General features: G+C 36.7%; 3 protein-coding genes across 4 annotated transcripts; all 3 read left to right on the plus strand.

The window, feature by feature from the left end:
- Positions 1–265: 265 nt before the first annotated feature.
- LOC135649656 (uncharacterized) lies at positions 266–4612 on the plus strand. 2 transcript variants are annotated; one of them, XM_065168258.1, is made up of 5 exons: positions 266–425; positions 787–994; positions 1126–1207; positions 3678–3766; positions 4118–4612. In XM_065168258.1, the coding sequence occupies exons 2-5, from the start codon at positions 818–820 to the stop codon at positions 4337–4339; spliced, it is 570 nt and encodes a 189-aa protein (XP_065024330.1). In that variant the 5' UTR covers positions 266–425; positions 787–817; the 3' UTR covers positions 4340–4612. The 2 variants fall into 2 exon arrangements, with proteins under 2 accessions (XP_065024330.1, XP_065024331.1); XM_065168259.1 differs by having other exon boundaries at positions 270–419.
- A 1295-nt stretch (positions 4613–5907) lies between these two features.
- LOC135649133 (uncharacterized) lies at positions 5908–6663 on the plus strand. Its single transcript, XM_065167242.1, has 2 exons — positions 5908–5946; positions 6172–6663. Exons 1-2 carry the CDS (start codon positions 5908–5910, stop codon positions 6661–6663), a joined length of 531 nt encoding a protein of 176 aa, XP_065023314.1.
- Positions 6664–9709: 3046 nt separating this feature from the next.
- Positions 9710–13607, plus strand: LOC135650240 (uncharacterized). Its single transcript, XM_065169502.1, has 2 exons — positions 9710–10438; positions 12554–13607. Exons 1-2 carry the CDS (start codon positions 9875–9877, stop codon positions 13229–13231), a joined length of 1242 nt encoding a protein of 413 aa, XP_065025574.1. The 5' UTR covers positions 9710–9874; the 3' UTR covers positions 13232–13607.
- The last annotated feature ends 1194 nt before the right edge of the window (positions 13608–14801 follow it).

Below are 14801 nucleotides of genomic sequence, written 5' to 3' on the forward strand. Positions count from 1 at the left end.
TAAAAAATCTCAACAATCAATTCAATTCAATATATAATAAAATTATTATATAATGCTTCTCCTTTGTCCCTCAATTGCCACCTCACCTTTTTAATACTAACGCCGCAATTTGCTTTTTTTTTTTGGGGTAAAAAGGAAAAGTAAAAAAAGAGTGCCTTTTTCACTTCCCTTTTTCCAATCTTTTTTGGTCGAAAACAATAATAATAATAATACTAATAATAATAATAATAATAATTATTATTATTATTATTATCACTGCCGGTGGATGCACACACACTCTCTTTGCCGTTCTCATCACGAGTGAGGTTGGGGTTTCTCGTTGTATGGCCCTCTATTTCCCCTCTAATCCTTTGAATCCGTCTCGTACGCTGCTCGAGACGTAGTGGATCGACGATTCGCCGCGGAATCTGTCTATTCTGGTCTTAGTAAGGCTGATTTCGTAGTAGAAGTTGGAATTTTGCTCTTCTAGCTTCGTCGATCTTTCTTGTTATCGATTTTTAGGCAAATTGCGCTGTTAGCTTCGTCTTGGATCTCTGGTTTTCACAAAGATTCGGTTTTTTTATATCGTTTTCATGTAGCATCTGGCAATCTCCTCTCACCCAATTTTCTCTCCGGATCTTCGCAAAAAGAAGAATTTTTGTTCTTTTGTTGTATTTGGCTTTCCGCCGTGCTTCTTCTCTGTAGTTCTGCTGCACCAAGTAGTCACAAATTTGTGTTTTTAGCTAAAGAAAAATTAATTACTCGATACTGCTGAATTTTAGTTTGATTTGTGGTTTCGCTTACCAGTCAGAGAATTCTTGGAGTTAACTTAGTGATCATGGGTAGATCGAGATCGAGCATAGGCACTTTTCAAGACCTTGAGCTGAGACTCGGCCTGTCTCCCCTATATAAAGGCCAGAGTTCAGCTGCAAGTTGCACAAGAGGATGTCCCGAGTTTATACTGATCGAGGATGACGATGATGACGTGCAGATGTATCCTCCATCTTCAGGGGAGGTACTTCTTCAGGACCATGCAATCATTGGGCTTGATTTTGGATACTAATTATCTGGGTCTTTGTCTCTGCTTTTGGTTATTGATCTCCTGTCAATGCTTGCTTGGATTCATGATAATATTTCTTGCCATAGGAAATTAGGCTCGATCAATATACAAGTTCATTGGCACCTACAATCAGAGAAGATGATCTAGAACTTCGGCTTGGAGTTGGAGGTGATCCAAGCATCTCTTTTGCATAATGTTTCTTCTTTCTGTTGTGGATTTTCAGTGGGTAACTTCTTTATGATAGATTATGTTTTTCAACCCTTTGTATGGTAATTGTCAACAGTGCAGACCAAGGTACTGACACATAGGAGATTGAGAAACCTCATTGAATTTCTATCATTTGCTGATATTATGATAGCACCAAAGGCAGTTTCTGTACTACTTAGAGCTCCAGAGTCATTTGCCCTTAAATGATGAAGTTTCATATCTCTCTTAAGTTTATTAAAATGGAGATAATTAGAATTGTTATATCATCTAGGAGACAGCATAGTAGGTATTTAATCCATATTCTCTCTGTGATTTCGTTGAGGGTTTAAGGAAGCATAAGATAAGATCAACTAGCAGCATAAAAAGGTAAGGAAGTTGGGGTGAAATTATTCAGGTTTCTTACAAAGTTTTAACATGGAATGATGGAAAATACTGAATCTTGAATATTTTATCCTTCAAATTGGATAGCTTTGTTCAAAATGAAGTATGAGATAATTGATAATATTTTGCATTCATGAATCTAGCAGCATCGACTAGTGTGGAAGTGTATGATATGATAAAAGCTAAGGGAAGGGAGCATTGGAAAACCAAACAAGATTGCCTGCGTTTCTGCTTCCATCAATTTACTTATGCATTGGATCATAACCATGTTATTTTACTTGCGTGATAACCATATGTTTTCCTGATTGCATGTCAACCAAACAAGATTGCCTGCGTTTCTACATCCATCATTTGCAATTATACTTCAATTTTGTTTGTAGGCAATTCTGTTTGCAAGCAAGTCCTCTGCGTTAGCAAACTCAAAAATTGTATTAAGAGCTAGCAAGCTAAAAAATGTGATGTTATGATAATTATTTTTCGTTTTTAGACATTTAATCTTCTATACATGTACATCCATTATCATAGGTAATGAAGAGACAGATAGACATGGTTCAAGGTGAATAGTAAATTCATCAAAGACTTCCCACGTATCAGGTGTTAGTTAGTTCAGAATTTTTTTTACTTTTTTTTAACTCGTCGACCTATAAAGGAAAATGTCAAGTAGTTGGGCTGATGTTAATATCATCTTGTGTGTGCATGTGTAGTTCACTTGGGTAATAACTGAAATAATTTTCATTTGGTCAATTGATTAATATTTATGTCATATGCTCCAATAAAAGCTCATTATCTTAGATGATAAGCTATCTAGTTTAAGAGGCTTTACCTGGTAGCCTTGATGCTATTTGACAACCAAGGAGAATGCAGTACTACATTGAATTTCTGCATTTTAGCTAGGCTGTGGCTAAGGAGGTAGGAGAGAGAGAGAGAAGAAAGAAAAAAGAAAAGAGAGTACTGGTAGGCTTACCACCTGATACTGTTCAAAACCAGTCTACATACCAGCTGGTAAGCCAGTATGGTGAGCTTATTGGATAGGACAACCTATATTCGACCAGACAACTGAAATTATCCGGTCCATATCCTGAATGGCTATTAAAAGGCCCATAAATATTGGTTTGTACCAACAAGTATGGGGTATTTCAAACCTTTGTTTAGTGTACTGAACTTATTGTTCCAGTTATAGTTTTACCTACAAGTGACATTTGTAGACCTGAAGGATGCAGTTCTACATTGAGTGGGATATCTGGGTAAGAAGTCCAACTAATAGAATCAAACTTTAATATCAGCTATGGACAGTACTTAAATTGACAACATAATGGATCAACATTCGATGATTTTTTTTTGGATTCTAGTGAACTCCTCTATACATCAGAAATTTGGATTTTGGCAATAGTAGAAATGAAAGATGACAGCGTTATTCCCCATTCTAACTAGTACTAAAAGTATTTTTGTAGATAAGAATTAAGTACTAGGTGATGGTGCATTTATCATATTAAAGCATGAGAGATTTGTGATAGGTCATGGAGTCATATAGTGACATTTGAATTCTTTATTGTAGCATGGGGAAGACTCTAATTCTGTGTACCGTAAACCTACTATTTGTTGGACCATTTGGTATTCTTGAACTATTCTTTGCTCAAAAAAGTATTTTTTTGTTGGACATCTTGATTTTATATCATATCATTATTTTTGGTTTTTGCAAAGAGAAAAAGTTTACTTATGTCTCTTTGAAGGTGGCGAGGAGGTGGAAAAGACAAAAAAAGATGGACAGAGAGAGAGGGGGAGAGAGGGAGGGAGAGTAGTGGATCTTATAAAAGCAAGGCAACTGTGAAAGGTCTTCACTGTGATGGCAATTGACTTCTGGAATACTTATTATCATCGTGTTTTTGTTTAATGGTGTTTTTCACTTTAATTCATCGTATGTGATATTTTTGTTTCTCATTACTAATACTTTCTTCTTAATTGATCTCACTAATTGCCTGGCTTTTAAATCCAGATAAAACTTGTGCATTCAAACATAGGATTTTTCTAATGCTTTTCCATCTCCTGGCAGCCTCTAATTTTTATCTTCAGAGTTCAAATGGCTGGAATGATACATTAGAAGACGGATACAAAGACCCTAATGCTTGGAAATCTGGCAAGGTATGTCTTTGTACTGTTTTTTTTCTTGTAACTTGGCTGGAATATGTATACAGTGAATGAAATGAATAGCAGGAAGCGAAAGACTGTCACTTATCTGTTTCTTAGTCTTGTGTTGTGAACATCTATTATGAGCTTCTGGAACCTTTGTGCTATTTTTTTTAATGCTTCAACTTTCAAGATCCTCCACTCTTTTCCAAATTTTGTGCTTAATCGAATATCGTATGTCTGATTTGATCTTAGATTCATGAACTTTTCCTTGATCACCATGGTTGCCCTTTGGAAATATTGATTAGTTCTGCCTCTGTTGTGACGAGTGTACCACTGGTTCTGACCTAGTTCATGTTTGACCAGGCATCAAGCAGCCAATACATGTCTAATATCATCGAGGTGAAGTTGAGATGTGCTATTTGTATGGACACAATGAAGGAGGAGACTACTACCACCTGTGGACATGTATTCTGCAAAGCTTGCATCATTAGTGCCATCCGAGTACAGAAGAGATGCCCAACCTGCCGAGAGAAGCTGTCTCAAAGTAACATTCACCGGATATACCTGCCAGGATCAACTTCATGATGTCAACTTATTAAGCAGTAACTTTATACAAGTTCATCCACTATCTTGATATACTGGGAGCATCTTATCATGAAACATTGTTAAGGGGACAAAGTGCAGGTTGTCGACCCCTTTGTTGTATACATGAAGAATTCTAGTACCTTTTGGAAGACGTAATTCTTGGATGGAAAGTTTTCCCAGACTATGGTTTTTGTAACTTGATATGGATATGATACTGTGAACATTTGCATGAAATGTTATCGTATGTGATTATATGGAAGAAGGCATTGTATACAGCATTCTCCAAAGCCATTTCATGCTGGTAGATCATGTGAGCAGACCAACAATGATGTAGTTGATGTATTTATATATCATTAGTGAGCATTCCTAATGTTTGCTTTGCTGCCTTTGGATAGGTTTTAAATCAATGACTTCTCATCATAAACTCTTGCATGGATACAACCACCACAACGCCAAATGTCTGGTTAAGCCAATGATGGAATAGAGGGCTCCGGGGGTGGCTTCGGTGAGGTAGAGGGTCGGTGGTAGCCCTCACACTTAGGTGCGGTGCAGGGCAGGGCACAGGGAAGTGTCAGCTGCGGCGTAAGGCGATAGTGCAGGGAGTTGAGAAGGGGTGGAGGGGGAGGGGCAATATGGGTAGCTTTGAATTAAGGGATATGGTTTGGAAATAATCAAAATTTATGATAGCTATTTAGGAAATGCACAAAAATAAGGGTTTTTTTTTTTTTTTTTTATGGAAATCACCTTATATATATACATATATATATATATATGATAATTTAATTAAAAAAACCTATAGTATTTGGTTTTTATCATATGACACTTCCATAATTAGTTTTTATTAAGGGGCACTCCTCTTAAATTATTTTTAATAATATCCTTAAATCACATATCCATGAGCTAGTTTTATCCGATCTAACCATCATGATTTAGGTTAAGTTGATTCGGATCCACTCAAATCAAATTTTGTTAAATTTGTGAACGAGTATAATCCAAATATAATATACGTGTAGCTCGAGTATAATTAAGGTATCTTCATCAAACTAATTCAAATTATTTCATAACTACTAACATATGATTCTAAAATATTTGGTATTATGTTTTTAATTTTTTTATGATTTTAGAGTGAATAAATTCTTAAATATGATATCTTTGGGTTGAATTGATGATCAAGTGTAACTCGTTGAATTTTAAAAGCTTTTAAATTTTTTCCAAAATTAGTAGCGTGAGAAGATAATATATTTAATATTATTTTATATTTTAGAATGAATTTTAGATAATTAATTTTTGAAAGAGGATAGTTTAAGGTTGAATATATGATGAATATAACTCGAGTATAACTCTTTAAATTTTCATCAAATCTATCCAAACTTCTTTATAATTATTAAGATGAGATGTAATATATTTAGTATTTTTTATATAAATTTAAATGATTAATTTTTAAAATAATATATTTTTGTATTGAATCTATGATCGAATATAATTTTCTTTTAAGGTAATATGTGAGGACGAGGAGGAGGAGGAGGGGGAAAGAGAGGGAAGAGAACGAGGGAGAGGGGGAGGAGGCGATGTTGGGGTTGAAGTGGGAGGATGGGGAGGTGGAGTTAGTGCGAGAGAATGATGATAAGAGATAGGAGGTGACAATAGAGGTTGAGTGCGAAAGGGAGTAGACTGAGAGGGAGTAGACGAAGGTAAAGTGAGAGGAAGAGGAAGTTAAGGGGGAGAGTTAGGAGAAGTAAATCAATAGGGATGAAGAGGAGGTAATAGAGTGAAAGAAGAAGAAAAAACAATAGAGATGAAGTGAGAGGAGGAAATGACAAGCCGAACTCCAGTCCAACTGCGACGCCATCTCCTCCCTCATCTCCGCCGCCTCTGCTGCAGCTGCGCTCGTCGTCGCCGTTGCTCCGAGGTTCTTTGTCGTTGAGCTAGCCCTAGCTGCCTCCGTTGCTCTCCAGGGTCTCTGGTCATTCCAGACCGGCCTCTCCCTGTACGTCGAGGCCTTCATTCCCGAGGGCTGCCACCGGTTGCTGGGTCTCCGCAACCTCTCCTCCACCAGGTGTGATATCGAGAGCTCCCGCCTCCGCGCCGCTGCGCTCCTGGACTTGTTCTTCACCCTCCACGCCACCCTCATTGCCATTGTCACATCGATCGTGTATACTACAATGACCAGGGCGTACGGTGGCAATGGGCTCGTCCGGAGGCACAATGGAGGTTCCTACGATGCTCTACTGACGTCATTATCAGACAGGAGTCTGAGGTCTCTCAGATATGGGTCACATTCACATGAAGGCACTCTCCAACAGCTCAACGCAGGCCCGAGATAAGTTCTATCTTTATCCCCTCTTCTCTCTTGGTTTAAGTCCTGGGAATGTTTAGTATGTAGTTGAACTAAATTGCAATATCCATTGACAAAAAGGGAAAAAAATAGAAAGCAATCAGTTGTTTGGGGGAATTTACGTTGCGATTATACATGCATGTTTGAGGATAGAGGATGTTACTTTAGGTGTTGAAATTCTCCATCATGATTGCCTCAACATCATGATCAGCAGTTTTGAACAGGTTTTGATGAACATTTGAGCTTGTTTCTCCACGTTTGTCAATCCTCTTGTTGCTTGAAATTTCCAACATCAGCAAGTTTTTGCAAATCTGTAGTAAACCTTTCTGGAAAAGAATTAGCATGTCGCGAAGATATTACTTGTTTCATAAAGTGCAGAGTGTTTAGAAAAACTGAACATAGACCAATTTAATTTCGGTTCATGATAACTATTTTTTTCTCCTGTTGGTCTTTTGAACTAGAATATAATAGTATCATAGATTTTGTTATTTATTCTTCTTCCTCTCTCTCTCTCTCTCTCTCTCTCTCTCTATCTATCTATCTATCTATCTATCTATTGCTCCTTTTTTTTTTCTGTTAGAAATGGAGGTTTCCAACAATTTACGATAACTTGTGTGATATGCATCTCAATACCAGATTTGGTTTTTAGATTGGGGGCATTGGGCACCATCTAGGGGCTTGTTGATAGCGGCTCAACCAAAGATTTAAGAAGGATTTTACTCTAGGCTCAAGTCGAAAAGACTAGGGAACAAGTGTCTTCAGTAGTATATTTGTTCAAATTGTGTTCTCTACTTACGGTATGTTGGAATTATTGTTTGTAATCCTGGAACTTTTGTCTGATATGTTCGAATTGTGGGTCGAGATGTTTTCCTGAAGCATATGTTTAGATTGTTGGAATCATGGTTTGAGTTATTTTTGTTGTTGGAACTTATGTTGATTTGAGGCTATAAATAGAGGTTTTATGATGTAATTCAGCAAAGAATTATCTTGGAATGAACATTAGTATGTTATTGCCCTCTTAATTCTCTCTTTTCCTTTGTTCTTTATTCTTTCTTTTCTTCCATCCTCTCCACTCTCTTATTCCTTCTCCAACTAGGTCACATCACTAGCATACCATCTTTTCTTGTTCCTTTATCAGTCATAACTGATGAATGATGTATTTTGGACAAATAGATTAGTTCTGAAAGCACACAACAACCTTCTTTGGGAAAAGAAAATGAAGGAATTTTCTTTAAGTATACACATATGATTGTGGTAGTTGGGCCTGTATTTTAATCATCATTACTAATATACTTTTGCAATAGCCAGATTCAATATCCCTAAGTGTAAAAAAAAAAAATCTTCTTTTTAATGAGTGTAGCATTTTTATCTTTCAGATGCTCCTTTTTGTGCTTATGACCTCTTTAGGTTCAAAACTTGTGAATAATAACTTGCACTTCATAGATAACTTTATGAACTTGGTTGAAGTTTTCCAAATGTACCTATGTAGCATCTCCATTTTGTATACCTAAATCTATGTCACTAATTTTGTTTTCCTCAGCCCTCTGTTCTTGTTTAATTACATTGAGAAATTTAGCAATTATTTTGCTATCAACTATCAATCTGTTTTATAATTTGTTTTGATGTTTGTGATTCTTATTTAAGATCATCAATACTGTCCCAATGCTTGACAAAACTTTTTGTAAGTGTTCAAAAAAAAAAACCTGCTTTCTTCAGACAGACACATGCATACATAGATTCTATTTCTACATGTCCAAATTCAGTGATAAATATTTGATTAATTATGTTTGTTGAATTATAATATATGTCCATAACCATGATATTCTCTTCACAGTTTAATTTATACACCTAGTCATATCTTTTGTGGTCAAGACAAATTTATGCAATGGATTTTGGCAAATATTTTAATTCAAATGCTTGTTTCTTTCTTTCTTTTCAAATTAGATTATGATTGTGCCTGTGATTTTTATATTTTTTTTACTTACATATATATATATATATATATATATATATATATATATATATATATATATTCTGTTACAGTTTAAGTTTTTTCTTAGTCAGATACATATCACTAAGTTTTGCTTCTTGGATTATGCACATCATGAATGTTGAACCTTTTCAGTAGTTATCTAACTTCATATCTTGTTACTTGTACCATTTACCATTTGGATCAAGCATGTCTTTGTTCCAGGTCTATATGAGTAGGCAATGAAATGATCATAAAATAATATTTAAGATGGTATGAATATATTTTAATTTTAAAAGTGAAACAATTAATATTAATGATACAATGAGAGAGAGATTTGTAAGAACCTAGAAATTTTTTACTAGAAATTATAAATTAAAAAATAAATGTTCTTGATTTAATCAAGAATATTGTTTTTCAGAGTTCAATAACTGTATAATCAATCAATCCTACATAATCAATACATTATAGCTGCTTGTTGTTGTTTGTTGGATACATTAGAAGGCGGTGTCATAATAATGAACTGCATGTTTGATTATCAAAAGGAAAATTATATGTGTATTTAATCAAAATAGTTCCTCAATTAGCCAATTTACAGAATGCCAAATTCTCCTTAAATATGCTGAAAAAAAGGCTCATAAATCACCTAAAATCGAATGATCAAATGCTCCAAACATAGCAATTTTCTTTGATCAAGATTAAGCTTTAAAAAATCAGAATCTAATGGCTAAAATAAAGTCGATATTGATCTTTATTGGATCCCACAACACTTATCTAGCCATCATGATCATGCATCATCAACATTTATTGTCTTGGAGTTCAAATAATGGCCAGAAATGCAAAAAAAAAAAAAAAAAAAATTCTATTTCTTAAGAACACAAAAAAGGCGGACTGTTTAGTTGGGAAAGACTAATACAAATAAATAAACCGAAGCAAATTATGGGCAAGTGGTTTGTACCCGCATGTCAATTGGAAACCTTTTCAGTGGGACCCTTCTTAGATTCATCGTTTCTCCAGCAATTATGAGGGTAGAATCCGGGTAACGAGGGAGACATGTACTTCAAGAAAAAGTAGATCATGAACGACACAAGAGAGACTGACCCCTCTTCTCTCTCTTTCGCGTTGGGAGAGTAGATCGCCCGCTGCGAAGGCAACGTTGCTCTCCGCCGCCCCAGATCTCGTCCCCAGCCCGACGCCTCTGCCGCAGCCGTTGCCGCCTTCTACGTGCCTCATGGGCGCCGCCCAATCCTCCTCCCAACCCCGTCTGGAGGCATCCGACGACGATGACAACGACGAAGAGGAGGAGGAGGAGGAGGAGGAGGAGGAGGAGGAGGAGGGGGTTGTGCTCTCCAGGAACCCTATCCCATCAAAGGAGAAGGTACTCGAGCAAGAACCTGAGATCCTCCCTTGCCTCGCCGCCGCCTCCCCTCTCTCTCCACAGCCCTCGGCCGCCGGTACCCCCCGCCTGCTCGGCCCTTCCATCAAGGTATGGGACCCCTGCAACGTCCTTCTCCTCCCGCCGCCGCCGCCGCTGGCGCTTTTCGCCCGCGGCGCCGCCTCCGCGACGGCGGATCGGGTCACCGAGGTGCTCCTGATAGCCCACGGCGAGTGCGCCGCCAGCGTCCGCCCGGATCTGGTCGGTGGTCGGTGGGCAGCGGTAGCGGGGCTGACCCCGAACGGGGAGCGGCAGGCCAGGGCGCTGGCCGTCTTCCTTAAGTCGCAGGGCGTGAGATTTGATGAAGTCTACAGCTCGCCGTTGGATCGGGCGAGAGCCACTGCGGCCTTTGTTTGCCGGGTAAATTCCTCATCCTCTGGTTTTTTTGATTTTGCTTCGCAATCTATAGATCTGCATGCTGGGATTCATTTCTGCTGCCTTCGATGTCTCAAAATTTGATTTTTATTGGCTAAAGATCAAGTTTTCAGTTGAATATCCTTCTTTTTGTTGTAGCTTCTCTGAATCGGGATCGATAAGATCCTTAATTGCTATCTTATACATAAGTTTAAGAAGCACGCACTTGTTTTTATACAGAGTAGCTTAATTGGTTTCTATGACACAAATTTGTCTGTTCCTACTTTTGTCTTCTATAACCAGAGAAATTTCAGCAAATTGTTACAGACATTCCACGAGGAAGCTAACTATATGCGAATGGATTCACTACCCAGGAAATTATCAGTCAGAGACTAAGCATATGAATGTCCGTCTTCCTAAATAGGGCACTTAGTAGGCAAAAGAAGGAAACAAGTGGGTTTTTCTTCTTGTTTTAAACCACCTGTAAGTTTGTCTTTTTTGGACTCCTTTGACTTAAAAATAAGGAGTACTGAGGTGGGATTAAAGAACATATAGTTGTCCACTTCCCATATCTATTAGCATTCCAAATTAAGAGTTCTTACTGGCATTGTAAATATGCATGAAAAATATCAAAGTTCTTGAAGAAATAATAGAAAAAAATAAAAAGATTGATGGAGACATATTGTGACTTGAACTGTTCCAAAGTAGTGGTTTTGTGGAGCTTTTTTCTGCATGGAGATCTCAGCAACTGAAATTCCTTGTATCTAATAGAGATGATAAGTTTCAAATCCTAGAATTGTGCTTATCTTGATTGAACTTAGGTTTCATTCATTTGATTCCATTTCTTTAAAATGTTCATGCGATCATCTGATTATCAACTTAAACATTTGATGATAGAGTTTAATTCTATAAAGTCTTTTAAGTTAAACTTTTTGGTCCAGGCTCTTGTCCTTCAGTTGGAATACCAGAATTGATCACATATCTCAGATTGATTGTCTTTGGACCTTGATAATCGTCTAAAACAGGATTTAATTGTTGAAGGGATGATCCAAGACCAGATAAAATCTCTCTTGTCAGCATAGTTAGATGCCAATGTATTGGTGTATAGACATTGTTTACATTTAAGTGAACCTCTCGCTATTCTAGTGCTAAAGAGTAAAGACTAAAGGTTAACTAAAGGAACAACAAACTTGTGCTTCATTGAGCATAAAACTTCATAGTAACACAACCAAAGGATCAGAAAAGCATCAGCAAACATATATTAGAAAATGCTAGCTACATTTCTAATATGTACATTCATATAAAATATTAAGGGGGCCCTACATTTGCTTTAGGCAAAGCTTCACTTCCATTTCTTTTGTTAGACCTTGATAAGAGATGACCTTGCCTATAAAGATTGTCATGTGGCTCACATGGATCTACACATCGGCACAGATCGAAACGTATTAGTGCCAGTGAGGTATCAGCACATGTCCTGCCAATTTATGCCACAGGTGTTAACATACGGGTTGGCCAATTATTGGCTGATGTGTACGTAGCATAGGGGTGAATTGACCAGCATGACATGAAGCGACACTGTGCTAGAAAGATATTGACATGCTCTCATGCCACCATACTGCAATATTTGCTTATTTTAGACATCTGTGTTTAGTTCTATTTTTGTCTAGATTCTAAATCTTCCAGATCTGTATAGATTCTTGTATATTGTCTGTGATAATTGCTTCATACCTTTTCTTCTCTTTTGGCTATTTTAGCATGTTGTGGAAATGTAATCTCCATCATTATAATCTTTAGTGCTCCAAACATTCATGATGTTGTAATGTGGCAATTTATTATACCGCAAAAAGCAACCTAGAAAAACATACACAAAGTAAAATAAAATAACATGGTTATTGTTAAACATTAAAATGAAGTTTAGTCCAATTAGAACTTAAGTTTACTTGGAAGGTGCTGGGATTTCCTCCATTTAATAATAGATCAGCAAATTCTAATTTAAACAGTATGGATTCATTTGGATGCAATGCTTGATATCTTATGTTAGGGTTTGCATAGCATGAGTCAGAGAATTTTCTATTTTTCCAGTTGGTGGATTGCTCATCAATTTGCCATGGAACTGTGCAGGAGCTCGGTTTTGCTGAGGAGCAGATACGATTGTCTGATGCATTGTTTGAGATAAGTCAAGGCCAGTGGGAGGGTTGTCTTCGGTCAGAAGTTTACTCCCCTGAAATGGTTAATTTGATTGACAGAACACAGCCTGATTTTTGTGCTCCTTCAGGAGAATCACTCAGGCAGGTGGTATTTCGGATGGTTGAATTTCTCAACAGGACAGTCCTAAGATTGCCTGAAAAGCTGGCAGTGACAGATACATCAATCCATCAAAATGAGTTAAAGGCACTCTCACGTAACAGCTCATCCAATTCAGTACAGGACCGAGACGGGCCACACTGGGATTTGCTGTACAGGCTCAATCGACCATCTCTTCAGAGGAAGAAATCTGGTAAGAGCAGACTTCAGTTTGTCACCACTGGAGACAACGAGACCGATGAGGAGTTCTCCCCCAGAGAAGTCACTCCAGGAAACCTCCTTCCTGATGGTAGTAGAAACCCTATTTTTTCCATCGGGATCTTCACTCACGCAATTCCAATTAAATGCCTTCTCACTGGCCTGCTGGATTGCAGTCCTGCGATGTCTCATAAAATATCCATCGATGATTCTTCCATGACAGCCCTGCATCATTCGCTAAGAACCGGATGGCAGATAAAGAGGCTCAATGATACAGCACATCTCAGGCTTCTTTAAACTATGATAAAGGATGATATACCAGGACATATATCTGCCTTTCTGGCTGTATTCTTGCTAAGTTATGCTTTGTGATGTGAATGAAGATGTTTCATGACTTTTGGTCATGTGAGATGACCTCACTGATGTTTAGTGCTGGAAATTGTTCCAAATCGAGACGAAAGCCGGATATCATGAAGATTCGAAAGCAAAACCGTGCTGCACAGGAAGTAAGCTTGTTTGTATTTACTTTGTATGTCCATCGCCTGCTATAAGTGCCCAGGACTGGAGGACAGAATGTCCTGGGATTATCTGTCATCGTCCCATTTTTGCATTGTAACTTATGAATCCTTTGTTTAGTCAATCAATTTGAGGTGCAATTTGCCGGTTGTTTGTACATTTTCTGACTGTGATACTGAAATCTCTGACTGTGGTCCATGAATATGATTACCTGAGGTCCATACATAACTATATATTTATCATGATGATTTAAATAAGACCAGTTCTTGTGGCAGATGAGCAGAAAATAAAAAGAACAAATGCAAACTGGATTCCTACTTCATTGTGTCATACCAATGAGATGATGAGAGATAAGCTTCACAAGACGGACACAATTAGCACCATCAGCTTATGGTAGTTAATGTAAGCTTATTAGAGGGATGCTGGAGGAAGTGACTGACATATATGAAAAAAGTTCAAAAAGTATTATGTATTATCGTAGAGGCACAACAAATATATAATATCAAGTCAAGCGATAGAACATGACACAATTCATGAAGTCACGGCGTGTCTCCGAGTCTACCACGGAGAAAACTACGCGTTGAATCGGACAAAACAAGTTGAATAACAAATCAAAGGTTGGCTTTTTTCCACCCACCCGACTCCATTCCAAGTAATCCAAAGTCTCCATTTGCCAACTCAACCAAGCGGACAATCGACCGTGCCATTTGGAATGCGACGGCGGCCAGTCGACGGTCAACCCTCCGAAGCCATCCATCACCTTCAAACATTTATCTAAAACAATATCATTTGCTTGATGTTGATCGATAAGAATTTTATATTTTAAGAGATTTTTAATCGAAGGAAAAAAAAATCCTCTAAAATTATTTATTTATTTTTTTCCGAAAAACTGTAAATTAAAAAGTCTACTTCAATGTCGTTGCAATTAATCTTTGTCAGTTGACCCGTTCGTATAATAATATTATAATTTTGAATAACATTTCGTGTACTATGTAAAAAAAAAGAAGTATATATATGTATGTATATATATATGTATATATATGTATATATATATATATATGTATACATGTATATATACATACATATATACATATACATATATATATATATATACATATACATATATATATACATATATATATATATATACATATACATATACATATATATATATACATATACATATACATATACATATACATATACATATATATATATATACATATACATATATATATATATATACATATACATATATATATATATATATATACATATATATATATATATATATATATATATATATATATATATATATATATATATATATATATATATATATATACATATA

The sequence above is a fragment of the Musa acuminata genome, chromosome BXJ3-9 (genome assembly GCF_036884655.1).
Source record: "Musa acuminata AAA Group cultivar baxijiao chromosome BXJ3-9, Cavendish_Baxijiao_AAA, whole genome shotgun sequence".
Taxonomy (NCBI): Eukaryota; Viridiplantae; Streptophyta; class Magnoliopsida; order Zingiberales; family Musaceae; genus Musa; species Musa acuminata.